The 26,556-nt window shown below is 47.3% G+C and overlaps 1 protein-coding gene across 1 annotated transcript in view; it reads right to left on the reverse strand.

Moving 5' to 3' along the window:
* Nin (ninein) overlaps positions 1-25,634 on the reverse strand; it is a 105,850-nt gene extending 80,216 nt beyond the window's left edge. Inside the window, 3 exon segments of the mRNA XM_028858613.2 lie at positions 4,416-4,497; positions 17,090-17,293; positions 25,588-25,634. Coding sequence (XP_028714446.1) covers positions 4,416-4,497; positions 17,090-17,272 — 265 coding nt within the window. The 5' untranslated portion in view covers positions 17,273-17,293; positions 25,588-25,634.
* Positions 25,635-26,556: the final 922 nt, after the last annotated feature.

Genomic DNA, 26,556 nt, shown 5'->3' on the forward strand with positions numbered 1-26,556 from the left:
TCAGCTTCCCACATGCTGAGATGACAGGCGTGCACCACCGTGCCCAGATCCAAACACTCTAGCACCCACTTCTATGGTTGATTTTTGATGGTGCCGATGGTGGTTTGGAGAAAACGTCTGATTCTTACAATCGGCACGCTGCTGACATCAGAGGACGAGAGCCTATGTTCCTATCTTGGGCAAAGCGGGGACACAGACAAGCCTCTTGAGCTATATGTCTGACAATTTACCAAGTCTGCGGCCAGACTCCAGAGATTAGCCCAGCATGTCTGTATGTAGTAGCAAACATGTCTTTGGTCACTGGGAATCAGGAGCTAGCCCAATGCCCAAGGAACCCACTCTACTGTGTGCTTGCAAAAGGGCATGTTTGTGGCCCTTATAACTTTTTGAAAAACAAGGAAAACAACTACTATTACATGGAATGGCTCTCGGAAGTTAAGAGTTCTGGAACAGAAACCACCACCTGCCAGAACAATGCCTCATCCTGTTTTCCTAGTGAATTGGCTCTTCCAGACTAGCTCTCCCCCTCCCATCAACAAAGGCAAGGCATTTCCAGTGGGTTTCTTGCGTTATGTTAACATTTACTCCACAACAGAAACCTAGAGGAAGATGCATCAAAGAAAAGGCAAAATCTCTAGAGACTGAAGCCAGGAGCATGTTGACGCCATGCATTACAGTGCTGGACCAGCATTTCCACTACAAAAAACCCCTAGCAATCCAAAGCCATTACAAACTGAATAAATAGTTAATAAGTTGCTGCCCCTCTCTTATTCCAGAAACATGACTTAAACATTAGCACATGCAGCTATGAGGGAGTCCACCACTGTCACTGTTAATTAGGCTGGACACTACAAAGGACATACTACCATACACAGTCCATTGTCCTGTCCTTATCTAAATTTCATTGTCTCTATTGTTACTGCTTTTTACAGAAAAAAAAACTCTTACAGTCCTAGAATTACAAAAGTCAGAGTTATAAAGATGCTAAAAAAAAAAAATCACACAAGAGAAGTTATAAAGGACAGAGCCCAAGACTACGAAGTTAAAAATAACGACTTAATTCCGTATCCTCTCAAATCCCCTTAGAGCTTTGCTTTGTATTATTTATGTGCAACTACCTTTTATTAGAAGACAGAGAGCATGAAATACGGTGAGCATCTGCCCTTCAGAAGAACTCTACGGTGTCAATTTATGTTAAGTAGACTCTTACAGAGAGAGAAAGCTAGTGTTTGTGGCTTTCCCCACAGATTGAAATAATGCCATTCAGGCATTAGGAGACAATATGAATGACCCCTAAAGCTGAAAGAGTTCCAGCCACTTCCGGATACCAGCTGGTCGATGACCATAAAGGTGTGACGTGTGAGGTCACACCATGGAAGAGGCTGAGCCAGGTTCTCGGCCTCAAATCAAGACGACCTTTTGAGACTTGTCGCTTGGTCAGGTACGACAACGATTGGCTGGGCTGTCGACCTGAGTGGACTCGGCAATGTCTGTAACTGATGAAACACCCTTGTGTGTCTGTGGGAGCATTCCTAGAGAGGACTGACATGGGAGAGCGCGATGATGGGGAGTGGACCTCACCCTCCATGTGGGCTGTGCCCTTCCCTCCAAGAGTGGCCAGGGTTCAAAAGAAGTCCAGTGAGAGAGCTGAGCATGTGTGTGACACCCTCTGTCCCTTCTCTGGGAGCCAGTGGGTCTTTGGCTGTTGCTGCTCTCCTCCACAGATGTTAGACTCCCGTATGCTTGGCCTTTCAAGGGTACCCATGACCAGTGAGTCTCCAGGGGCGGGCACTTCTGGGTTTTCAGTGCTAACGGGGGACCGCTGGGCTGGCTCCCTGGTGCTTGCCTCTCTAGTGTTGGGTTGTACAGGCGCCATCATGTAAGCCAACCCAGGAAACTCCATTTTATAAGCAGCATTTCTGTATGCACATGTATATACACATTCCTTTGGCCCTGTTCCTCTAGAACGCCCAAGTCTAATACAGACACAGAGTGCTTTGTCTTATAGGAAGCTTTCGGCTACCACTTCATGACCCTTGGTTTCTCAGCCTGCACACCATAGCCTTGTCTTTTTAGTCTCCTCCTGGTTTTGTCTTTTCTCTCGAAGTCCACTGGGAGTCGAAAGGTGTGACGAACACACCACAGTGTAGGTCCGCGTGGTGAGGGAGGGATTAAGTTCCGAGCAGCCCGATGCTGCATGCAAGGACACAGACGCTCCGTCCGACGGCCAGGCATAACTTGCTGCAGTCCACTCCCACCTGTTACCTCGGACCTCTTGGCGGACTCTGGGACCGGCCACACATACTGAGGACCTGCTCATCCACCTGCAGGTTAAAAGTCTTTAAACTGGGGGCTGGAGAGATAACTCAGCAGTTAGGGGCACTTGCCGCTCCTGCAGAGGACTGGGGTTCGGTTGCCAGCCCTGACATGGTGACTCACAGTGGCCTGTAACTCGGATTCCAGGGGATCGGATGCCCTTTTCCGACTTCTTCGGGCACTGGTTACACATGAGGGGTACACACATACGTGCAAGCACAGGCACACAACATAAAATAAAGATAAATAAATCTTTAAAAAAGTACTCCAAACTAGGTTCCGTACCGGTGTAGGTAGTGATACAGTATTAACGCCTTCCCTCACTTAGGCTCTGCCCTCCACTACGCCTCCATTTAGCTTTTTGTAAAATGGCAGAGCTCTTTCCAGCTATAAATGCTGCAGCGTATCTTTTAAGGGATGGTAATGATCATGAAGGGAGAAGTAGGGGTGAACTCAGATAGTCTGCTACACAACACTTGAGTCCTGACCCTTCTGTCTCTACACACATGAACCAGTCTGAGTGGGTCGAAGAACCAGATTTCACATGGGTGGGAGCATGTTTCGGTGCAAAGAATGCCTTGAGAGCCACGAGCAGCTGGAGGGACCAGGAAGATGGAGGCTGGGCCAGCGACAGACAAAGCAGGGAATGTGGGAGTCGTGGGCCACGGCTCATGCTTCCGAGAAGATGAAACACTCAAGGCCCTGGCTCCATTCTGGATCTGTGTGTACCCTGCTAGGACAAGGGCTAATAGCATCACTGACACACTGGCTGAAATGCTGTCCTGTGCATAGCGCCCCTACTGTTGGAGTACACAGATTTGGAGACAGCTCTGTAACCACATGCTGAAACGATAAAAACGCCTTCTCTGCGTGGTCCTGAAAGACTGGTCCAAATGACGGCCTCTGCCTGCGCAGCAGTGTAGCCCGCAAAAAGTAATGCAGCCGCCATCTGGAGCCAGCTCTGACAGCGTGACTCGCTGGCCGTTCCCAAGCTCACCGCCACCCCGCAGCCCTGCCGATTGCCGGGCTCCAACACAGCACAACTCGAGGAGCAGCCTCCTCATTACAAAAGACCGAAGTTACAGCACCCTCCAAATTTCCTGATGCTCCGTGCCAGTCACCCCTTATCCCTAGCCCATGTCAATCAAATGACGTCATAGTTCGCTACACGTGAACACAAGTTTCTACACTTTAGACTTTCCCTCAAATACTTACCGCATTTCTTTGATTTTAAGACGTGCATACACCAGTGCCAGATTTGAACATACTTAAATCAGAATATATTTTATCATCAATAACATTTAATTTAGACAATTAACATTGTCAATAATATTTGACAATACTTTTCTCTTTTGAGATATGGAACTATGTATCTTACAATATATGGTACTCTTTAAAAAAAAACAGTGAGGTACAACATTTATTTTTATTTCATGATAGTTACTTAATATTCACTAATGCTAAGAATTCTTCCAGGTGCTAGAAATATAGAGCACTTGAGATTGGGGTGGGGTGTGTCACACAGAGAGCATCACACTGTCATGTGGTCATGTCTCTAAGTAGAGGGTTTTCTGCTCAGTGGGACCACATAGAATTCTTTCTTGCTGGACACATTTCTTCTTTCAGGAAACTTTCCCCCAAATCATATGCTCACACAAACACAGGAAGTAAGGCTGAAGGCGCTCCCATTCAGCTTTACTTCCGGCTCCATCCAGGAATGAATTACTGCTACACCATCTGACACTTGCCTAGGAATAATCCAATTATTTCTTCCATGATGTGTTGCCATGGCAGAGAAGTCTCACTTTAGTGTTTAACGGCTGCAAAGCTTTTGTGATGATATCTAAAGAAGTCTCTGGAAATAATGGTTCCATCTACAAAGAGCAAATGTCCCAAATCCTACACATGCATACTTCAAGGTCTTCACATTTTTCTTCCAGAAAACTTTTCAAACTTTTTTTGGGAGGAGGGAAGAGCTAGGGATTGAACTCAGGGCCTTATGAATACCACACGAAAACTCTACCACTGAGCTAAACCCCCAGCCTATCTCTAGATACCTTTAAAAGGGGGAATATAGAGAAGAAACGTCAGTGTCTTACCTGCCTCCTGAAAGTGCTCTTCACTGGATAGAGTTCTAGACAAGATAAGTATTAATGCTTCTTTAAATTGGTCGAAATGGACCTAAAAAGCAATTAAAAATAAATTTAAAATCATTTTCCACAGCCCCAAGCACGCAAATCCATCTGCAAGGTCTCCGAACTATCTGTTCCCATCCTGACAGCCTTGAAGCAAATCATCACCCACGTCTGTTCTTTTCCCTTCATCTCTCTAAAGCATGGGAGGGAAAATGGGCTGGTCCTTTCTGACACCCAGTACCATAAAGACACTGGTATTTGTACAAATATGAGCATCTACTCAGCTCCTGAGGAGAAAGTGAAGCTAGCAGAGCAGAGGAAAGACAGGTTTTTGAACTCTCAACTCCTTTTACCTTTTAAACAAGATCAGAAGGAAAAGGCATTAGGGCTTGACGTCAGGAAAATCGTCCCAAGTAAATGACCCATTGTCACGTTGGCCGTGGATGCTTTCATCTCAAGATAGTCTAGAAGGGAATAAGCTCTTTGGGGGGAAATTTTTAATATGATTTTGCCTGGGGCAGGTATATAATATTTATCTCCCAGGTCCCTCTGAGTATATAAACAAGCAAAAACCAATGCCAAACACACAGGATACAAGAAGGCTGAGAAGCGCTTTCAACAGTTCATAAATCTATCATTGCCTTGACCTGCATGAGGGGACCCAGTCTGGCTTATGGGAGTACTCATCGGAAGTGCTTACAAGGGGAAAAGTTTTCTTCTACACCTTCAGTTTCTGTGACCTCGGCCTGGGGCAGCAGGGAGAGGCGGCATTCTAGTCAACATAATTCTAGTTTGAAGGTGTGGCACTTATTGTCCCAGAAACCTAGACAGTCATAATACAAGATGAAAGTTGGGGAATGTGTGATTTGTACCACTGTAGGATTCTTTGAATATCATTTCAAAATGCGGTGTGTCCAACCTTTTGACATTGTGACATGGTGCTTTCATCTACAAAGTTCATGCTTGAGAGCCACACAACTGAGTTATTATTAAATGAAAAGAAAATCTCAATGTTTTAAGTAAGTTTGTGATTTTTGTGTTGGGCTACTCACAAAGCATGCTTGGATAGAGGTTTCAATATAGATGATTAAAAAAAGAAAAACTCTTCCACATTAAATTTGGAAAATCAGCAAAGTATATTAGTTATCTAAACACTGGCAAAATGTCGTATCTGTGCAAACCACAGTGAAGCAGAAGTCCATCTCGAGACTTATGTCGTAAGACTGAATTAGGAGTCAAGCTTCGCGGCTGTGGCCTGTAATTCCAACGACTGAGGAGGCCAAGGCACAAGGGCCACAAATGTGAAGCCTGCCAGAGTGACAGAGTAAGTTCAGGGCCAGCCTGAACAACAAACAAACAAATCAATCGTGGTGGCATACGCCTTCGATCCCAACACTCAGCGAGACAGAGGCAGGTGGATCTCTTGTGAGTCTGAGGCCAGCCTGGTTTACAGAGTGAGGTCCAGGACAGCCAGGGCTACATAGAGAAACCCTGTCTTGAAGAAACAAACAACAAAAATACCCAAACAAAACTGTATTTAGTTATAATTGGGCACATTCTCCCAAGTGTAGATGTGAGTTCCACTACACTAACTTTGATTCATTAAAAATTCCCCAAAACTATATTCCTTTTAGAGCTTTAAATTTTTTTAATTATTTATATTTATGTGCATATAAACATGAGTGCCTGCTTGTTTGTATGTGGATGCAGGTGCCCATCATGGCTAGAAGAGGACACTGGATCTTCTGGAACTGGAGTTAGAGGTGGTTGTAAGTTAACCGGTATAGGTAATAGGAGCCAAACCCAGGTCTTGTGCAGAAGTAGCAAGTGCTCTTAACTACTGAGCCACCGCTTCAGCCCCATTATGCCTTTAAGAGAATGTGGACTTTAACCGCTATGTGTTGTTAAGGAGCATAACTTGACGCTTTGATATATGTATAGACCATGGGACAGTCGCCACGATCAAGTGATGTAATGTATTCATCACCTAAGTTACATTTGTGTGTGTGTGTGTGTGTGTGTGTGTGTGTGTGTGTATGTGTGTGTGTGTGTGTGTCTTGACAACAGTTAGGATTTACCCTCTAGGCAAATTCCCTGTAATTACGGACTTTTGAAATCAACCATGAACAGAGGAGGCAGAGCATCTGCTGAAGCAATAGGATGACGGTCCATGAAATGGTTAAACCATTGCAGGGAGGGAAGCTGTGCTAATTGGGGGTTTGTGGCTGACAAATCATCTTAAAACCTCAGAAAGAAGGAAGCACACAGTCCTGGCCTCGGAAATAGACCCAGGTAGGCAGGGTACCACCCGGGTGAACTGGAGTACTAAGGCCATGTACCCCAACAGTCAGGTCACAACATCACACTTCTGGGAGCTCAGCCCAGCTGACAGGGGTCTCCAAATGCCTAAAACCATTCCTCCTCTTCGGGGCAGGCAGCAGAGTGGCCGGGAAGATGGCCCAGGCTCTGGAGGAGGGTCTGCCTCTCTGGAGGCAGGTCTGTCTGCTGCTCACTGCCCACTGTACCCTGGCTAGCTTGCTGCTCTGGGCTTTCGAAAGTCTGAGCCGCAACAATTGGGGCCATCTAGCAGGTGTCTTGTATGATTCATTTGAAAGGTATGTACTGAGCAGCCGCTACGTGCCAGACACTAAGCCCTGGTAAGACAGCAGGGATGAGACAATCCGGGGTCTTCATGAAACTCAAATTCACAGGAAATGTCACAGGATGTTAGGCAGGTACTGAAGACCATTGCATACATTTATTATTTTATGACACTACCCCCCGAAGCAGTGCTAGGGAGGTAAAATGTCTAGAATATTCCAGGACTTGGTAGATCCCCACAAGTGGTAGGTAATACGTATAGTCCTGGGTTGACTGTTCCCGACACAGAGAATGAGGGCCACAGTTTGAAGCACAGCCGACGGCCATTCATGTGACATAGTCAAGCTCCAAGAGGGTGGGACAGCAGCGGGGAGATCCCGGGCCGGTCCACGCCAGAGATCTGTCTGTGGAGCTACTCAGACACAGGGAAGCTGAGCTGGTCTGCTGTACGTAGAGACCCCTAACTATGAGTTTCCTGGCTTGAGTTATTCACAGCAGGCCCCAAATGAAGCCTCTCTCTCCTACCTGTGGTGATGAGCTAATCAGGAGACCTATTTGAAAGGGGGAGCGTATGTCCTGAGGAATTCAAGCCCTTTATACCTAAGTCTGCAGGTCTTTGTGGGATTTCTGAAGGTCTGTGTTTTGATAGTTATGAGAGTCTTTCTGAGAACTGGGCATGGTGGCGAATGCCTGTAATCCCCACACTTGGGAGGTGGAGACAGGAGGATTGAGAGTTCAAGGTCAGCCTCAAGCTACATAGCCAATTCCAGGCCAGTCAGAGGTATAGGAGACTCTGCCTAGGCAGTTGGATCTCTGTGAGTTCGAGGCCAGCCTGGTCTACAGAGGGAGTTCCAGGACTGCCAGGGCTACACAGAGAAACCCTGTATCAAAAAACAAAACAAACAAACAGACAGAAAGCTCTCACAGTGCTGTTTGGTTCTAACTAATTCAGTTCAGTAAGTAGAAGCTAAGGCCACCCTGGGGTCTACAAACTTCCCCTGACACGAGGTATAGGCATCTATACTCTGGAACTACTTCAAGTCAACGTCAACGGTCTTTTACGGGGCTAAAGTCTCCGTGACGAAGGTACAACAAGAAGCCTTTGGGATGGAAGGTCCCTAATCTCACAGCCCTGATTATCTGATTATCTACCATATGGCAGACAGAGAGGAAACCGATGGAAGAGATGCTGTGGCTGCACCTTAAAGTACATCTGCCATGAGAAACGCAGGATAGATAGGGCCAATGTACTCAACTCTACGTAGTTTTAAGGTTTAGTTACTTTATGTGTATGAGTGTTTTGCCCACATGTATATATGTGTACCACATACGTTCTCGGCGCCCTCGGAAGTCAGAAAAGAATGCTGGGTCTCATGGAACTAGTTATGGTTGTGACCTCCATGTGTGTGTTCTACGATTGTAACCCAGGTTCTCTGCAAGAGCACGTGTTCTCCCCAATACCCACCACACACACACACACACACACACACACACACACACACACACACACACACACCTTTTTTGTTGTTGTTAAAACAGCATCTCACTATCTGGCCTCCAACTTACAGAGATCTCTTCAGCCTCATGAGTGCTGGGATTAAAGGTCTTCACCACCACACCTGGTTCTACTGCTTCAACACAAATGTCATCCTGCTGTGGCCCACCAACTACAGCCCAGAGATGGCAAGCAAAAGACAGAAGCCCCCGAGATAGGGCCAAAAGGTAACTACTGACATTAACCAGTCTTCCTCCAACACACGTAATGGGTGATGCTTTTATAATTAAAAAAAAAAAAAAAAACTACCTTAATAATTCTATGTAGCCTATTTTTAAAAGATGAAATATCTGCACTCAAAAATTAACAGGCTGGCATTGTTCAGTTTGGGCAAGGATGTACATGCTGCTAAATGAAGCCTGAAGAATCCCTTTTCTACTATATTGAAAAAGCTAATAGGGCAAAAATAATTAAGTAGATTATAATTATGTGTAATATACTCTTTAGATCAAATAAAACTTAAACCAATTTTTTGACTCTCCAATGGTCACCCCCCACACACACACACCATCTGTGTATCAGTACACAGGGTAAAAGATTCTGTTATTGTAAAGTGTTATTCACGTATGACTCCACTAATCCCAGGCGAGTGGGGTACTACTATAGGTTTTCTCATAGACAGCTTGTCTTTGAATTTACAACATCCATCTGAGAGCCCACCCTTAAGTCTAGAAGATGGTTGCTGAGAGGAGACTCGTGCCCCGGGACACGAGTCTCAGAAGTGGTGGGGTTACCTGGGAAACCAGGTCTTCCGATGTGGCTCTATCAGACCCAGTAATTCTGCCTGGCTTGTGCCCACTTCACTTCTGACTGGACCTCTCTGGAGAGCCCCACAGTTCCAAGTCAAACCTAGGGCTTCATGACGAGCCACCAGGTGCCCCCCACAGAGCAGGTGCAAGGCAGTAGTGGGCAGAGGATCACTCGAACCCAAGATACCCGACCTCTGCTCTCAAAGAGTTTATCGGCTGCCCTCCAGGGAGCAGGAGACTGGAATGTGGGAGGGAGGAGGAGAGTGTATTAGTGTCAGGAAGATAGAATCTGGTGAGTACCTGGAAAGAGACAAAGCAAGCCGGCAGGGTCACCTGAGCAGTATGTCCTAGTTGGCCGGTGGGAAAGGAAACAGGGCACCATTTGTGACCTTGACGTCTCAGACAATCACAGAGTTAAAGGTTTCCAAAATGGACATACAGAGTGGGAAATCAGTCTCGTTTCAGCAGATAAGGCATCTCTGAGTGTTAAGTCAGAGGTTCATCACGGCCTAATGTCACCTAGCTAGGTGGTCCCTTCCTTCAGACAAGCCTCTGACAGCACTCAGCCGCTGAGCTAAACAATTAGCTCAGCTTCAAGCCTCGTTTCGATCTTTATTTCCTTCTCGCAAGGGCACGCAGACACTGGTCCCGGGATTTAAACAGCAGTAAATGCCACATCTTTGATTCAAGGAGACCATTCTCTAATGGGGGTAGGTGACTGCATTTCTTTTTTTCCATCAATGCTCATGAATACTGATGCGGTAAAAAGCCCCTCAGGGTTCAACCCAGCATCAGAACTGCTGGTAAATGGCCCCTATTGTTAAGAATCACATTAGGAGTGAGCTCACCATGTTCAGTAACTAAGAAGTTTTAGAGCCCCTGTCTCTCCATGGGAGCGTGACTATGATGTTATGTCAAAATTTAAGCTATGCAAATACACAAGGAAATTCCGTCTTACAAAGTAATGAGCTTCCAGGTTCGGGGTGCCCCGGTTGGTCCTTCCTCATTTGAATAAGAATTGCTGCCATTTATTACGGGAGCATCTCTCTCAGGCTCAGAGGGCAGTTTGCATCAATGCAGAAATTACATGCCTGGCTAAAAACACACATGACATTTAAACTAAATTAACAGGGAGACTAGTCAAGTGTCTCTTTCTTCCTCTCTGTCGCTGGCTCTCTCTCAGTCCTATGTCACCACCCCGTGAAGGAATGTTGCTTTAGGAAAACAATTGGCCCCGTCTTGAAAATAAATAAATAAATAAATAAATAAATAAATAAATAAATAAATAAAACCAAACCAAAACAAATCAAATCAAAACAAAACAAAACAAAACAAAAAAACCCAACCACCCTCCCTCTGCCCCAAATCTAACATTGCACGCAATCACCTTGTACAGTCATAAAGATCCAAGGCAACGAATGCACAGTTTCCACATGTACACCGGTAATATTCACACAGACCCAAACTTAGAGAACTCAAACCAGTGTTTCAAACAAGCTGAGCTAATAAAACAAGACAAGGTGCTACGTAACTGTCATTAAAGGTGGTTGGTTTGTATCTACTAACACAAAAGGAAATCAGTGATGGAAACTTCAGGGAATTGTTAATTGAGCTGGGTATAGAAACATGGACCTATCAGAAAATAGTCTACCCAAGGAGAGACCTCATAGTCTACACAAACAGGTATGTTTTGTTTGGCCACAAAAGACCAGGTTGTGAAATGTTTTATTCTAAATAAAGCATTGGGGGCTATTACGGCTTAGTAGTCATTTACTGCGGACGGTGTAGAGGCAAAGGCCATCTAAAACGGTAACAGCAAGTTTTAAACATTAGGCAACTATATGCCTCAAGACAGGTTCAAGGAGTCCTGCTAAAGATGGAAAAAACGGCCAAACCACCCCTATACACGAGAGCGTCTGGCAAACCTGTTCTCTACTCTCATATGCTTTCTTAGAAAAGTCATCATGGGTAAACTGTTATTTATCAAAGACTCATTATTGTAGAGGGGGCAGACAACCGTACAGTAAGATTTAGCCAGGGGCTGTACCTCTGCCTCTCTGATAGGCCTTCAGTACACACACTCTCTCGGTCAGCTCCCCTCAGTCCTGTGAGGAAGCTACCACATTTCTCGTTCTGCAGATGAAGAAGCCAAGGCGTGGAGTATTCAAAATGACAGAGCTGGAAAGTGGTGTGAGCCAGGATTTCAATCGAGGTCTGACATCAAGAACTGTACTATGACAGCACATTGTCTCTACGCACTTGGTGGTGGCACTGGTGGTGGAGGTGATGATGTTTAGAGGGATGTGGAGAATGACATTCACTTCTGCATCCTTAGTGTAGAAGATGCTGTGGAGACACGCACTTCAACGCAAGGGCTGGTAGCTCCAGCATCCCATGCTGGCACTGCCTCAAATGAGTCATCTGACCTTGAACACACCTTAGTAGATGCCAGGATTCTCTGTCACGCAGATGAGCCCTGATGACTAATAGCTGTGATGGACACTGAAGGACACAAAATATCCACTGGCAGACAAGAAGCTACCCATTAAACATATCAGAAAATACTGGCAAATTTTAATGAGCCTTCCCGACTGCATGGTCTCTGGCTGAGAAATCAGGCGTTACTGACACAATTCAGACAGAAGAGAACGGCCATCCAGCGCTTGTCCTACCTACTTTTTCAGAATCCGGAGCCACCCTCCACTCCTACTTCCTGTCACACTAAAAACTGTGAGACTTAAGGAGTCCACAGGATTGGAAATGTGAGCTCATTATGTAGTGAGTTTGACATGAAACCATCCATACAGAATAGAAGCAAGTCCAGCAGCCCCCAGATCAGGTTGAACACAGGCGTGGTCGAATTTCAATCAACCCCAAGGGAGACTCTTGGTATTGGAGGAGAAGGGTGATTTACCCAGAGTCACAAACCCAGCACAAATCATAACAGTTCTCACTACCACAGGTTAAACAGAAGGATAAAGAGGTCCCCCACCCCGCTGCAGGCAGTTGGAAGGGCTTCAGCTCAGTGATATCTGCAGCAGCATGATTGCAGCGGTTATAAATAGGCAGGAGTCGACGATCAAGTGTAATTACACAGGCTAAGAACGAGTCCAGACAAGTCCCGCCACGAAGTCCTTCTCTAGTTCAGATTTACTCTTAAAATATTTCAATATGTGTAAGAGAAGGAAACCCTCAGAAGCTTTGAAACAAGGAAACCTGGAAACAAGGGGCAAATTTACCATGCAAACTTGATCATGACATTCCAAAAAGAACCCCAAGCACTTTGAAATGGGGTAGAAAGTGGAGCTAAATTAATATTTGCACAACTATCAAATTTTAATATTAAAACTTTTTTTTTGTTTTGTTTTGTTTTTGAGACAGGATTTCTGTCCTGGCTGTCCTGGAACTCACTATGTAGACCAAGCTGGCCTTGAACTCAGAAATCCACCTGCCTCTGCTTCCTGAGAGCTGGGATAAAAGGCGTGAGCCACCAACTCTTGGCTTAATATTAAAACTTTCAAAGGCCACAAACCCATAGGACTCTGGGAGTCAGTGGCAAGTTCTGCTGCCAGGTGGCTTGTTTTCATTTGAACAGGTGTGCCAAGAACACAGGGTCTTTTAGATTTGTATCAAGGAACACAGCAATGGAAGCCTTCAGAACTTCAGCGAACTGTCTTGTCTCAAAATGGTCATACTAGATAAGGAAAGGGAAATGCACTGTATAACAGGACTATAGGGCTTCCAGACAGACCAACTAAGTCTAAGCTATCTATCAAGGCAAATCTAAGCTATCTAGCTAAGCTAAATCTAAGCTAGCTATCAAATCTGAACTAAATCGAAGCTACCTATCAACCCAGAGCAAGCTTTCACTTTCTATCCTAATTGCTGATAAAAAGGGGGAGGGGGATTTGAGGGAACACCTCATCTAAAACACAAGAAACAAAGTATTTATGAAAATACCATAATGAAATCCATTGCTTTGTGTGATTTTTTTAAAACTGATATAAATTAATAAAAACAAAACAGAGACACAAGAAACCGGAAGCACCTAATATTGGGTTACTTGCTGGGTAAAAGCTTGGTTCAGCAAAGAGTTAACAAAGCATCCTTCCTTGTGTGAGTGCTCAGTCTCTTCACCACTCACCTGCCAACCATGTCACCCAACCAGACTTTACCAATACTTCGTGTCGTGAGGCTCCAGTGTTGGGGAGTTACCTGTGTTTAGTTGATGGCATGGACTGGTCACACATACCAGAACCTTCCCTTTAAATCAAGGGTCCACAAGAAACACCTTCCACACATCGGAACAGTTACCGACAGGCTCAGGGTAACATAGACTTTAAGTTATAAATCCAGACGGATCGGGGTTGGGGATTTAGCTCAGTGGTAGAGCACTTGCCTAGCAAGCGCAAGGCCCTGAGTTCGGTCCTCAGCTCCGGATAAATAGATAAATAGATAGATAGATAGATAGATAGATAGACAGATAGATAGATGATAGATAGATAGACAGATAGATAGATAGATAGATCTAGACAGAGCAACTAAATCTAATTTGAAGGAACATGGTCTATTAGTAAATGCATGAAAATGCATGCACATATAATAAAAGTTATATTCAATTATTTTCAAAAGGTAAATTAAAGTCATAAGCATTTAGGAAGACAATGGATCCTAACAGATCCAAAAGCCAATTCTGTGAACTACTATAGTTTACAGTGAACACTAATAAATTGCACCAATACAATGAGACAAAGAGAATGGCTGCCACACAACATACAATACACATTTGCTGAATTAATGAACTGATGAACATATTAAGATTTGTCATGCTACTTTTTCTATTTATTATCAAGCTTCTAGTGCCTATAATTCCCCCCATCCTCTAGTGGTGGTGGTCCCAGAGATTGAACCTGGGACCTTACACATACCAGGTAAGCATGTTACCATTTGAGATAAATCCCCCAGTCCTTGACTTTTTCTATAAACTTCTTCTAACCAGATAGTTGACATAAAAAAAAAAAAATCAACTTAGAATAGGTATGGTGGCACACCCCTTTAATCCCTGCATTTGGAGACAGAAGCAGGAAAATCTGTGAGTTTGAGGTCAGCCTGGTCTACATAACCAGATGTAGGCCAGCCAGGGCTACATAGGGAGACTGTCTCAAAACAAAACCAACCAACTGAAAACAATAACAACAAAAACTTGTAAAAAGCTTTGCTGCTACCAAAAAAAAAAAAAAAAAAAAAAAAAAAAAAAAAAAAAAGCCGGGCGGTGGTGGCGCACGCCTTTAATCCCAGCACTCGGGAGGCAGAGGCAGGCGGATCTCTGTGAGTTCGAGGCCAGCCTGGACTACCAAGTGAGTTTCAGGAAAGGCGCAAAGCTACACAAGAGAAACCCTGTCTCGAAAAACCAAAAAAAAAAAAAAAAAAAGCTTTGCTGCCAAGGCCTGATAACCTGAGTTTGATCCCCAGGTCCCAAAAGGTAGAAAGAAAGAACCTACCACCACAAACTGGCTACTGAACCTCACTGTGCTCTCTCTCTCTCTCTCTCTCTCTCTCTCTCTCTCTCTCTCTCTCACACACACACACACACACACACACACACACACACACACACGCAATAAATAAATTAAAATGCAAAAAAATAGAATAACTATAGTTGACAATGATTAGCAGAATATTAAAAAAAAATAGCAGAAAGGATTTGTAATGCTCCCAACACAAGCAAATGCCAGCCATTTTACCTGATCATGATGCATGGCACACATGTGTTGAAATTCCAGACTCTGTCCCATCAGTACACACAGTTACCATGTGTCGTCTAAGTTAATTTTAACACTTACACATTAACAATGTATGTGACCCCCTACTCAGTGTATCATGAAGGTGATACACAGAACGACTCTAGTGAACCCTAAGAGATTTATTGCTTTACAACTTAAAATTATAAACCATGAGACATCTTCACAGCATATGGCCAAGTTTATGCGACCAACCAAGGAGAATAATTCAGTTTCATAAAAATGCAAATTTAACTGTAGTGCATTAATTCGTGCCTACTCCGTCTCTCAAGACAGTCATCAGGGACCTCCCACACGAAATCAATATGCAGACATCTATTTAACTTTATCACCGGCTCACTAAGTAAATATCACACTCTAGACCACTTAGGTGTTCATCACTCAGGCAAATAGCAAATGTAAAAAGCAGGCTGGTGGTGTCAAGCCATTAACAAATCAATCGATAACTGGTCCCTGGTTTTGGCCTAACATCTGCAGAGCAAACTGTTAGCCAGCTGCTGCGGTGGGGTCTGGGTGCAGCGGGGGATCCCCTCTTACTCTAAGAGAGGTTCTCGGGGAGACCATCAGTCAAAGCATGGCTCTTTGGGCTTTCTGAAACACTAAAGCAATTACTCCTTCATCACCAAAAGGCCTGAAACCTCTGAGGACCACACTGGGAGGTGATACTCTGTTCTCTACCATGCCTAAACTTAAGGCAGGACTCATAAACCCTGGGGTACACGATATAAGAAGCATGGAGTCAATGGTTTGCTCTTCCACACTAGTTTTACTGCCTTTGGAATGAGTCTTAAAAGCATTTTATAGGTACTACGTATAGTCACAAACATCTAATCTTTCTCAAAGTGACCAAGAGTGGCCCTACACCAGATTCAACTTCTTTTTCCTTAAGTATGATGTGAGCTGTTTGACCTCACATCCATGATGTCAAGACCCCTAATATCACTTTCTATACATTAATTTCAGGGTCAGTGTTAGGCCTGTCTCCTTCACGTGACACACAGCCAGTATCTTCTACTACGCCCTGGGCCACTTATCCATCTTGTCAGTTGAAAGACAGTGAACAGGAAGTGAAGAGAGGAAGACCATCTGCCCGAATCAGGTTCACGACTGCTTCCTCAAGTTAGAGCACAGGACAAGCCCTGTGTACAAAGTGTCACAATTATGAACACAGCTCAGAAGTCCCGCCTCTTTCATTTTGCCTGTCCCAGAGCCAACCGCGGAAGACTCTACACAAAGCATCATACATGAGGCTCTGAGGATGAGTGAGAGAACTGAAGGCATTCTCAGATTGGAACAGACCAGATGTCCATCTCACTGCTAGGGGATTGGAGGAAGGGGGAAATCACTTTCCTCTTTCTCTTGCCTGTGACTTGATCTAGGGGGTAAACATGATCATTTGTTGTCAAATGTGGAAGCTAACATTGGCCTTCACACACATTCGAAGTGCGTGTCGGGCATGCTGGCCTACACCACATTTACTTTCCTGTCTTACTTCCTGGATGGAAGGTTTAATCTTCACCTCAAAATGACCCACACAAGAAACAGCTTTTTCAAAGTCATGCTGGAGACCTACTTTTTCTGTGAGGGGCAGCTTTCTTCCTGCCTTTTTCTTCTTTTCCATAGAAACCTTGCCCCTCCCTCCTCTGTCCCAATGATGAATGTGGATTCAATGAAATGACCCACAAAGAACAAGGAAAAAAAATCTGGAGGACAGCCTGTTTCTCTTGTTACCCATAGTGCTCATCGTACAACTTACTTCTAAGCGCAGACTAAACTTATCACGCCCTTATCACAGGAACAAATTGCATGTCCCAGGTTAACGGCCAGGTTGCAAGAGACAAGTTACGACACACCTGTGGCTTGCCACCACCCCCAGCGCCCTGACAGAAACCATGCCCCACTTCCCACACGCTGCTGCACCCCAGATCTTACCCTGCCCAAGAGGTTGTCCTGAAGTAGTGTCTGTTGCAGCATCGGGGCCACATCCTCCAAGCTCAGGACATGGCAGAGGTCAGTGAGCTCCTCTTGACCCAGAGACCCAGTCCCCAGGGTGTCAAAACTGTCAAACAGCTCCTTGAGTCGGGCCTCATGCTGGTCCTGCTCCACCTCATCCATCCCATAGCCCACAGCGCTCACCTGTGCGGAACAGAGAGGAGGACAGGTTGGAGCAGATCGTTTCTGGATGCGTGCATCTCTCCCAGCCCCACCAGCCACTTCAGACACTACAGCAAGGCCCTGCCTGGCCAGTGGTCCTCCCACACACACGTTAGCACCCGGGGTAAATCTGCAGTGTTACAACAGAGGGTAACATGACCAGCCCGAAGGAGTTAGGCCGGGAGAGTCCCCGCTCCTGACAGATCATGGGTAAATATGACTGTCGGCCAAACTCAGACCCGAGAGGGTTTCTCCCCTATCGGCCCCGAGGACTCAGGAAAGTGAAAGGCTGCTTCTACCAGCCAGTCAGGTCAGGTGAGATGACTGTTAGTACCAAGTCACTGCAGGGTCAGAGTTGCCAGGCCTGCCAGCAAGCTCCAGACAGCCTGCCCTGAGGCTGGGTCCTGAGGGGTGACCAAGCTTACTTCCACGCCAGTCAGCCTAGGTACTTCTGCACCACATCGACAACAGAGGGACCAGATGCCTTTTACTCAAAAAGCAACTCAATTAGCCTTGCTGGCGCAATTACATGCTGTATGACAGGAAGTATTCCCCGAGGCCCTCTGAAGTCCCGGGGAGCTCTAGGTAATGCTTAGTTGCCAAGAGAAAGGGCAAAACACCACTCCAACCTTCCCCGTGGAGAGGTGCTGAGGAGACGCTGACTGTTTTCTGAGAACTGAACAGTATCTCTGAACTCCGCCACCTCCGGCAAACTCACGTTCATTCCTGGCTGCCCTGCCTCCCGTTACTCTGATCCCCACCCCCAAGACCCCAGCCCCAGGCTTTCACCATCCCTAGCATTAGTCAAAACCTGAAATGATCAAAAAACTCAGAGTCATCTTTTGCTGAAAATAAAACCACACAATTCCAAGTATTTTACTTCAAGAATAAGATGTTTCATAGGCTGGATGTGGTGGCACATGCCTTTAATCCTAGCACTTGGGAGGCAAAGTCAATGGATCACTGGGCTTGAGGCCAGCCTGGTCTACACAGCAAGTTCCAGGACAGCCAGGGCTACACAGAGAAACCCTGTTAGAATAAATGGGGAAGGGGAGGGGGCGATAAGACGTTTCCTTCTCCTCATATACAATAATCAAACGTTTAATATGCTGGATCCAGCCCAAATCCTGCACACCTGGAAGAAACTTCATGATGCAATCAGTGGGTGCCAAATATAACACAACATGCCCTTGGGATGGTGACCTCAGCCATTTGCAATCAGTCTTTCAGCTAACCCCTTGACTACAAAGCACAGCACCTTCCACGGGGACTTGGGGTGTAGCTCAGTGGAACATCATGTATGCTTAGCATGTGTAAGGCCCTGGGTTCAACCCCCCAAGAGCACAGGCAATGGAAGCAGCACCTTTAACTAAACAAAGCCCTGAATCGGAACTCGGAGAGCAGCCCTCCATAGCTCAGAGTCCCTGTCATTTAAGCAGCTGCAGGCAGCTAGGACCCAAGGCAAGGGAGCTTTCCGAAACAATCCAGTGGTGCTCGGGGGCCGCCTGCTTTCTTTCCATAGACAATTAACTGTCCAAAACATGACAAGCCCGGACAGAGAGAGCCATGACCTCCTGAACCAGGGTGACCTCAGAAGATGAGCCGGAATGACGATGCAACACAGCTCGGTGTTAAAGAAGGGCCACTTCGGAAAGCCACGCGGCAGGGTGTGGGTCCAGGCGCCCCAGCTTGGGAAGGTCTCTTCCATCAGCAGCTTACCACTGAGGTGCAGCGGGCTCTGGCTGCCTTCCCAGGGTTGGTCTGTTGGGTGAACTAATCAGTATGTAAATGTTTTCAAAATATGTTGGGGGTGCTACATAAACAGCAAAGCTTCAGAAAAGAAACCCGAAGGTGTTAAACCAAGCCACAAAAAGGAAGGCGCTCTGGCTAATGAGATTCGCCTAGAGTGGGCCAGTTAATTGTCAACTAAGATCTGCTGGGACCCCCGTGGGCTCTGGGATTTCCACAGCTCGGAGGCTCCTTCTTAAGAGTCCTCTGTTTGTAATCTGACCAACTTCAGAAGGGCCTCGCTGGATTTCTGCAGAGTTTGTAAACTCAAAAGCGAAAGAGTCCTAACACTTCCCCTTTCAAACAGCGTCTTCAAGGATGGCGATCTGTCTGTGTCTGTCTCAGCCAATGGGAGCGAGCGAAACTCGCCATGTGCTGACAGGGCCGGGCCGTACCTGCTGCTTTGAGTCTGGTTAGCAAGCATGTCTGCTTTAGGGAGGCCACGGGATTTTCACTAGATCAAACGTCCTTCATTTGAAAGCTTTTCCTTCTTAGCCCTGAGCTCCGTCTCCCAGGTTCCCCAGACAGCAAGCTTCAAGCTTAGGAGACTGTTCTTTGGACTGAAGGGGAGGGTGGGGTGGGAGGTAAAGGTGCTTGAGGGTGGGGTGGGTGGTGAGGGGTGAAGGGGGTCGGGGTGGGTGGTGAGGGGCACATGGGGGTGAGGTGACATGGGAGAAAGGGGGCTCCACCCCAATGGGACAACTGTAGCACCCAGGAGATATCACACATGGTGACGGCTGTCAGTCCTCATCTGGCACCAAGTGCATTTTTGCTGGTTGACACAATTCTCCAAATGTTCGTCTGTAATTCCTCATGTAAGAATTTTTTCCCCTCCCCACTGGCCAGAAATGTAAGCCTAGGGGGCCACGGTTCTACTTCGTTATTGTCTTTCCTTCCCCCAAGCAAATAACAAACACAATCCTCCGTTCTTTTGGAACTCGGGAAACGGACTGACCTCATGGAGATTCCAGGGAGGGAAACTTAGCCCTGTGGGAGATGCCGAAATCAGCACAGACAGCTTCTGCCCTGACCTCTTCCACACCCATTATCGCCATTTCCCCCCTTTCCAGAAGAAACACAGCACCGACCATGGCTACCAAACCCCAGTGAAGTCATCACCAATGTAATCCAGTGCATTAGAGATTACGCCAGAGTCACAAACTACAGCTGCATTCTTCAGTGGCGAGACAACACTTGGAGGAGAATCCGTGCTAAAACACTTCTCAAGTCCCCTTGTTTAGACAAGGAGGGTAACAACAGCCATCTGGAAGGGTTGTTCTAGAACGAAGTAGGGCAAGCTAGTGGAAGTGGCTAGGCTCAGAGAAACTGGTTCAGGAGAGGCAATTGAAACATCAAGTGAGAAAATACCTGAGGCCTGGGAAGGAAGCATGATCTTAGGAGAGTAACTTAAGTCAGTCAGACAGATGTCTGCCTACAGAGCAGCCAAACGACTCGGAATGCCACTGAACAGAGGGTAAGAATGGGCCATCCATGTTACCCGCAGAAGCATCATTATATTAATAATGGTAACAGATAATGCTTGGCTCCCTGAGCCTAAAAAGGCAGATTATTGACAAATGTAATATCATATAACTGCAGAAAGGCCGAGACAGAGATGGGAACTCAGAAGGCATCATGATGTTGCTCCCAGCATGTCTATTGAGCCTGGCCTATGCCAAGTACTTTATGTAAACCATCTCATTCATATAATTTAATCCTCCTAATTCAGGGGCGTAGATAGTATCACTTCCCCATTTCAAATGGAGAAATTGGGGTCTGACGAAATTAAGCAACCTGCTCGAGGCCACAGCTTTACAGTGGAGGAGGAGCTAAGATTCTACTTAGAGTGTGACCATTATGACCCTCGATGTTATACATGCACACAGACCATGATGGGACTCCTGAAATGACACCTCTTTTTCTGTGTCAGCAGACTGGACAGCACTGAGAGAACCTGGGACAGTCTTAGGCCATACACTGTTCCAAATTGGAATGGGCAGAGGTAGGAGAACCCCTACCTACCCTGATCCATTGGCCGAATGAGTACAGCCTACAAGTCTTTAGGAATACACAAATACACAGATACGATAGACACTCTCTTTCTCTGAAGCAGCGTTGGGATTTGAAGCTGAGAAGAAATGCATCCTTAGATTAAGATGACCATAAAGAACCCCAGACACCTTCAGTAATGGATGTGGTGATATATAGTGTACCCTAATAAACTTTGCCTGAAGATCAGAAGAAAGAACAAGGCACTAGATTAAACATAGAGGCCAGGCAGTGGTAGCACACACCTTTAATCCTAGCACTCGGGAGGCAGAGATCCATCTGGATCTCTGTGAGTTCAAAGCCACCCTGGATTATATGAGATTGACTTAGTCTAGGATAGAAACAGAGCCAGACAGTGGTGGCACACACCTTTAATCCCAGCACTTGAGATCTCATGCCTTTGCTTGGGAAGCACACACGCCTTTAATCCCAGGAGGTGATATGGCTGGGCGGAGAAAGGTGTAAGACGTGAGGAGACAGGAACTAAAGGCTTTTTGGATGAAGCATCCCTTTCAGCTAGAGGCTCTTTCAGCCGAAGCCCTTTCAGGCTGAGGAGTTGGTGAGGTAAGAGGTGGTGGCTGTGGCTTGCTCTGCTTCTTCGATCTTTCAGCTTTGACCCCAATAACCGGCTCCAGGTTTTGTTGTTGTTGTTGTTTTAAATTAAAGACCATTTAGCAATTCGTGTTACAAATGGATATGGTTCAGGAATCACACATCATTTGTGGTCTTTCCCCTGAATGAATACTCGGGGTCTAACCTCGAAGCCAATGCTTTCCAGCCTGAGCAGGCACACATGGGCAGCAGGAAACTCACAAAGCTGAATTAGAGTAATAAATCCTCCTTGAAGTTGCAGAGAACAGTCCCAGTTTAATGAAGACAGCCATAAACCTTGGCAAAGCTTTACTCAGAGCATCTTCCTCCCCAAGAACCCTAAACAAGGTTAGGGCCACATCACTAGGCCACAGACTCTGACAAAGACAGATACCACAGATCTGTGCTGCATGCCACTTGCCAATCAGCACCCCCTCACCATCCCCCCCCCCATGAAAACGGTGCCAACTGGGACTCTGAATTTGGAGGTGGGGCTGAAGTAATGAAGTGTCCCACAGAAGGTCAGTGTGAAGTACATGTGTAAACTTCTCAACACCTGGTTATAGAAAGGAGCTTGTAGGAAGGGAACCCCAGCCAAGGTGGGTGTCTGGGCTGGGCTGGAGGGAGTGAAAAGGGGGCAAAATCTGGTAAGTGAAAAACCAAATAATAAATAAGCACAAAGCCAGAGCCCCTAGCCCAGGCCTTTGATTTTCCTTCCAGATGGCCCAGCAGCTGACCGGCTCTGTGGAATGCCTGTGTGCCCCTCTAGGCTCAGCCGTCTTCCTCTCGGAGGTGGTGTCATAATAGATGCTTTTGGACCTGTGTCCAGACACAGCTGTTGGGGGTCCAGAGCCCAGGCAGTGACCACCAACTGACTCACTTCTTTACTTTGGGGCTGCAGTGATGAACACAGACAAACCCTGCTTGCCAAGGCTTTTCATTTACACCTTTACTAGGCCCCAGTAATGCCCGTGATCAAATTAAAGAGTTCCTTTTTTTCTTCCCTCTTTTCTGCAAACATTTTTACCAGCTGAGGAATTTTCCAGGCTTAATCTTGTACCAATTTTAGTATAAAAGGAAATAATAAGGAGAATAAACTCAAGTACAGAACAAGCTCCAGAATAAGCAACGGCTTTTACCTACAACATTCCACCCAAGTCCTGCCTGCTTGCTCAGGCACATGCCCCTTCCCTGTTCCAACAGTGCCTCCTCCCTCTATGCTGGAGATCAAACGCAATACAGCATCACCAGGCACACAGCTGAGGTAGAGAAAAAAGTATGCCATCGAACAGGGAAAATTCACAATCAAATGAATTTGAAAGAAAATGTGTGTTGCTAACTATACCCTAAACATGTAATCGTGCTCAGGGCATCCCTGCTAGCGTTTATTCTCACCCTAAACAAGCTTTAGCATTTTCCTGTCCTGAAGGCTGGTGTGAAGCCGGCTTTTGTTACACCTAATAGCAGGTGGATTACCTAAGCAGTTAAAGAACACCAGCTTTGCACAGCAAGGATCCAGTGACCTATAATCAACCGCTAGAGCAAAAGTGCAGGAGCACAAACAAACAAATAAACAAACAAACAAACAGTTTTATGTTTGTTACTTTTTTTCAGCCTGAAACAACTTTCACTGCTTGAGCCGTATTTACATAAATTCATTTAGGATGGCTGAAGCTACACGCGCCCTAGGGCATGAGTGGGGAACTTCGGTCCTCACCATCGACACGTGATCTTTCACCAACTGTGCTGAGGTATTAGAATATAGATGCTTTATACACTTTCCATGCCCAGCGAGGGTCTAATTGCTTATACAAACTGCGGTAGAGAAGAAGCAAGCTAGTTTCTAATGAAGTTTCTCATTTGCATAATTCCATAATGTTTTAAATTATCTTCTTTGTAAATACAATCGGATAAACATATCTTTTTGCGAGGTTCAGTGAGCCACCCCACAAGCCTCTGGCCAACAGATGCAAGATCAATAGCCAGAATTCAAACTGCATTATTTATTGGCTTACAAATGAATTGGCATCTATAAAAGTAAGCCTCCTGAAAGGCTCTGTCTGACTCCCTCTAAAATGTTCTGGTTACATCTGCCAAGCCTCTATCAGCTCATAAAGACACATAACATGTATTTTCATTATCAACGTAAAATGGAAGTATCAAGACTGGTTAAATGGTAGTTTAGGAAGTCATTTACAGTGACATTTAAAACAATTTATTTGAACAACATTTGACTCATGATAAGAGCACTGACTATTAAATTAAGATAGGCTGTTCAGAATTCAGCGGAGCCCTATTCTTGTCCTGTGAGTTAACATCTTTCGATATGCAGGGTCATTACCTATCTAAAATGAAGAGGGAATAAGAAAAAAGAACCTGTGACATTCTGAGCAAGCACCTATTAAAATGACGGAAGCGTGACATTTCAACAAGAGGACCACATACAGGGTGGCTCCTCTTCTTTGCCCCAGGATGTACTGGCAATGCCTTGGCTTACGGCAATCCTGCCGTTTGCTTTCTCAACACTGCAGTTCAGAATGCTTCCCTCCAGAGCACCAGAGAGCTGTGAAGGTAAACAGGTAGCCAAGAGCCCCTGCCCCCAGAGGTTCTGATCACCTCCCTGTGAACACCAACCACAGACGAAGAGACCACACAAACTCCTCTCTCTGCCAGCCTGTAATGTTACCGACAAACAGTCTGGGGTATTTCACAGCTACTTTCAGTTCCACAGCAAGACATATTAATATTCCAGGCCAGCAGCTTCCAACAGCCTATGCTACCACTGGAGAAGACCCTAGAATAAGCTACATTGATGCCACCAAAGTATTTCCTGGTGGTTTGTAGGCCCCAGGAAGCATGCAAATAGATACATTTACGCCAACATGACAGGTCTGAGAGAACCCAACTGAGAAATAGTTCGTAGTCCCAGGAGTCTAGCTAGAAGGCTATGATGAGATTGAGAAGAGCACCCTAGAACCACCGAGGCAGCCACATAGACAACCACACAAATCGAGTCTGGTGGAGCTGCATGGAAAGCCTTCTCAAGACTTCCTGAACGCCTGGAGAGGGTCTGTCCCAGGCGAGGGACAAGAAGACCGTCTCATAATAGTTGTATGGAAACACGATCTGTGGCAGGCCACCATTGCAGCCACCCTTCATTTGCACCTTCACCCTGTCTGTCGGGGCTGAGGCTGGGAGCATCACCCCTTCCAATCTCTCTCGGTTTCACGGAGAGCTTTTAGCGGAGGCTGGCTTCGAAACAGTTGTCTTTTTCGGGGCGGGGGGGGGGGGGGGGAGTGAGGAGGGTACTGCAGTGCAGACCGGAGTCTCGGATACTTCTTCCACACCTACACCCACTCCTCACTTTATTCCACACTCCTCTGCTCTAGAGATCGGGTTTGCAGAGCAACTGTCAAAATGTATCGCCCCCTTTCCTGCTTAGCTGCCCCCAAAAGTCTCTACCTGCACGGATCCCACGCACCTTCTAAAATCTCCACTTTCAGGACTCCAAAGAGCTCTGAGCCCCCGGGAGGCGCAGGGCGACACCCAGGGGCTCCCCCACGTCGGCTTCCGGTCAGCTTCTGGCCCTCGGGGCTGCCTGGGTGGCCTCGATCCACAGAACAAGAACCCTTTCTGCTTTGCTCCGGGTCCCGCCGGATGCTGGAGCGAGGCACAGTAACAGCTTTCAGCTCGGGACGCCTCAGGTCTGGGAGGCGGAGGTGTGGCGGGAGGGCGGGCCAGCCCAGGTCCCTAGCAACCCGCGCTGGCGTCCCCGCTCCACCTGCCCACCCGCGGGTCGCGGAGCTCGCACGCCAGACCCGTGGTCCGGCCCGGCCGGGCTCGCCTACCTTCCGTCGGCCTCTGGGGAGCGCCGGCGCCAGCCGCCTCCGAAGCTCTGCAAGGGAAGGGCGCTTTGTTAGGGCCCCGCGAGCGCCGCGACAGCCAGCAGCCCGCGCCGCCGATCCGGGCACGCGTCCTTCCTGAGGACGCGACTGGGGACCCGCGCGGGCGTCATTTCCATATGTAAGGGGCCAACGCTCACAAAAGCACGCCGGCGCATCCCCCGCCTCCCTCCGCCGTCGCCGCGGCCCCTCCCCCTCCCCCTCCCCTCCCTCCCCCCCACCGCCGCCACCCGCCGGCGACAGCGCCCCTCCCCGGGCCGCCACCGCGTGCTGGACCGGGACCTACGGGTCCGCGCGGCGCGGGACGCTCGGGGTCCCCAGCAGACGGCGCGTGGGCAGCCGCGGCCTCGAGCTCTCCCAGGTCGCTCGATCCTCCCGGGGGTCCCCAGCTTGTCGCTCACCGCGTCCCGGAGCTCAGGCGCCCCCCGCTACAGCACAGACCATGACCTCGGGGCTCTCGGGCTCCGCCGGGTGGCACGGGACGGCCGCGCCCAGCGCGCTCGCTCCCGGCTCAGCCGCCGCCACCAGGAGATCGGGCCGCGGGGGAGGAAGAGCCCGGCCGCGCAGGGAGGAGTCAAGGGGACGCCGGCCAGGGCGCGGCTCCTCCTCCCGCCGCAGCCGAGGGAGGAGCGGGTGGCGGGTGTGAGCCCCCGCCTAGGAGATTTGAACTTGGGAACGCCCCGGCTCTGCGTGCGGGTCCGGCACCCTGAGGTCGCCTCGGTGCACCAGCTGGCACTGCCACCACGCGGTCCCTTGCCCGCCGCCTCCTTTGCCTCTCAAAGGCATCCGCTAGCATCTGGTGGCTGGGCACAGGGCCCACAACGTCTCTGGAGAGTTGAAGACCCCAGCCTCACGGACCTTAAGTGGAAGTTCGGGTATCTCTGTAACCTGCAGGCGACCTTGGATTTCCCAGTC

Source organism: Peromyscus leucopus, chromosome 14 (assembly GCF_004664715.2).
Source record: "Peromyscus leucopus breed LL Stock chromosome 14, UCI_PerLeu_2.1, whole genome shotgun sequence".
NCBI lineage: Eukaryota > Metazoa > Chordata > Mammalia > Rodentia > Cricetidae > Peromyscus > Peromyscus leucopus.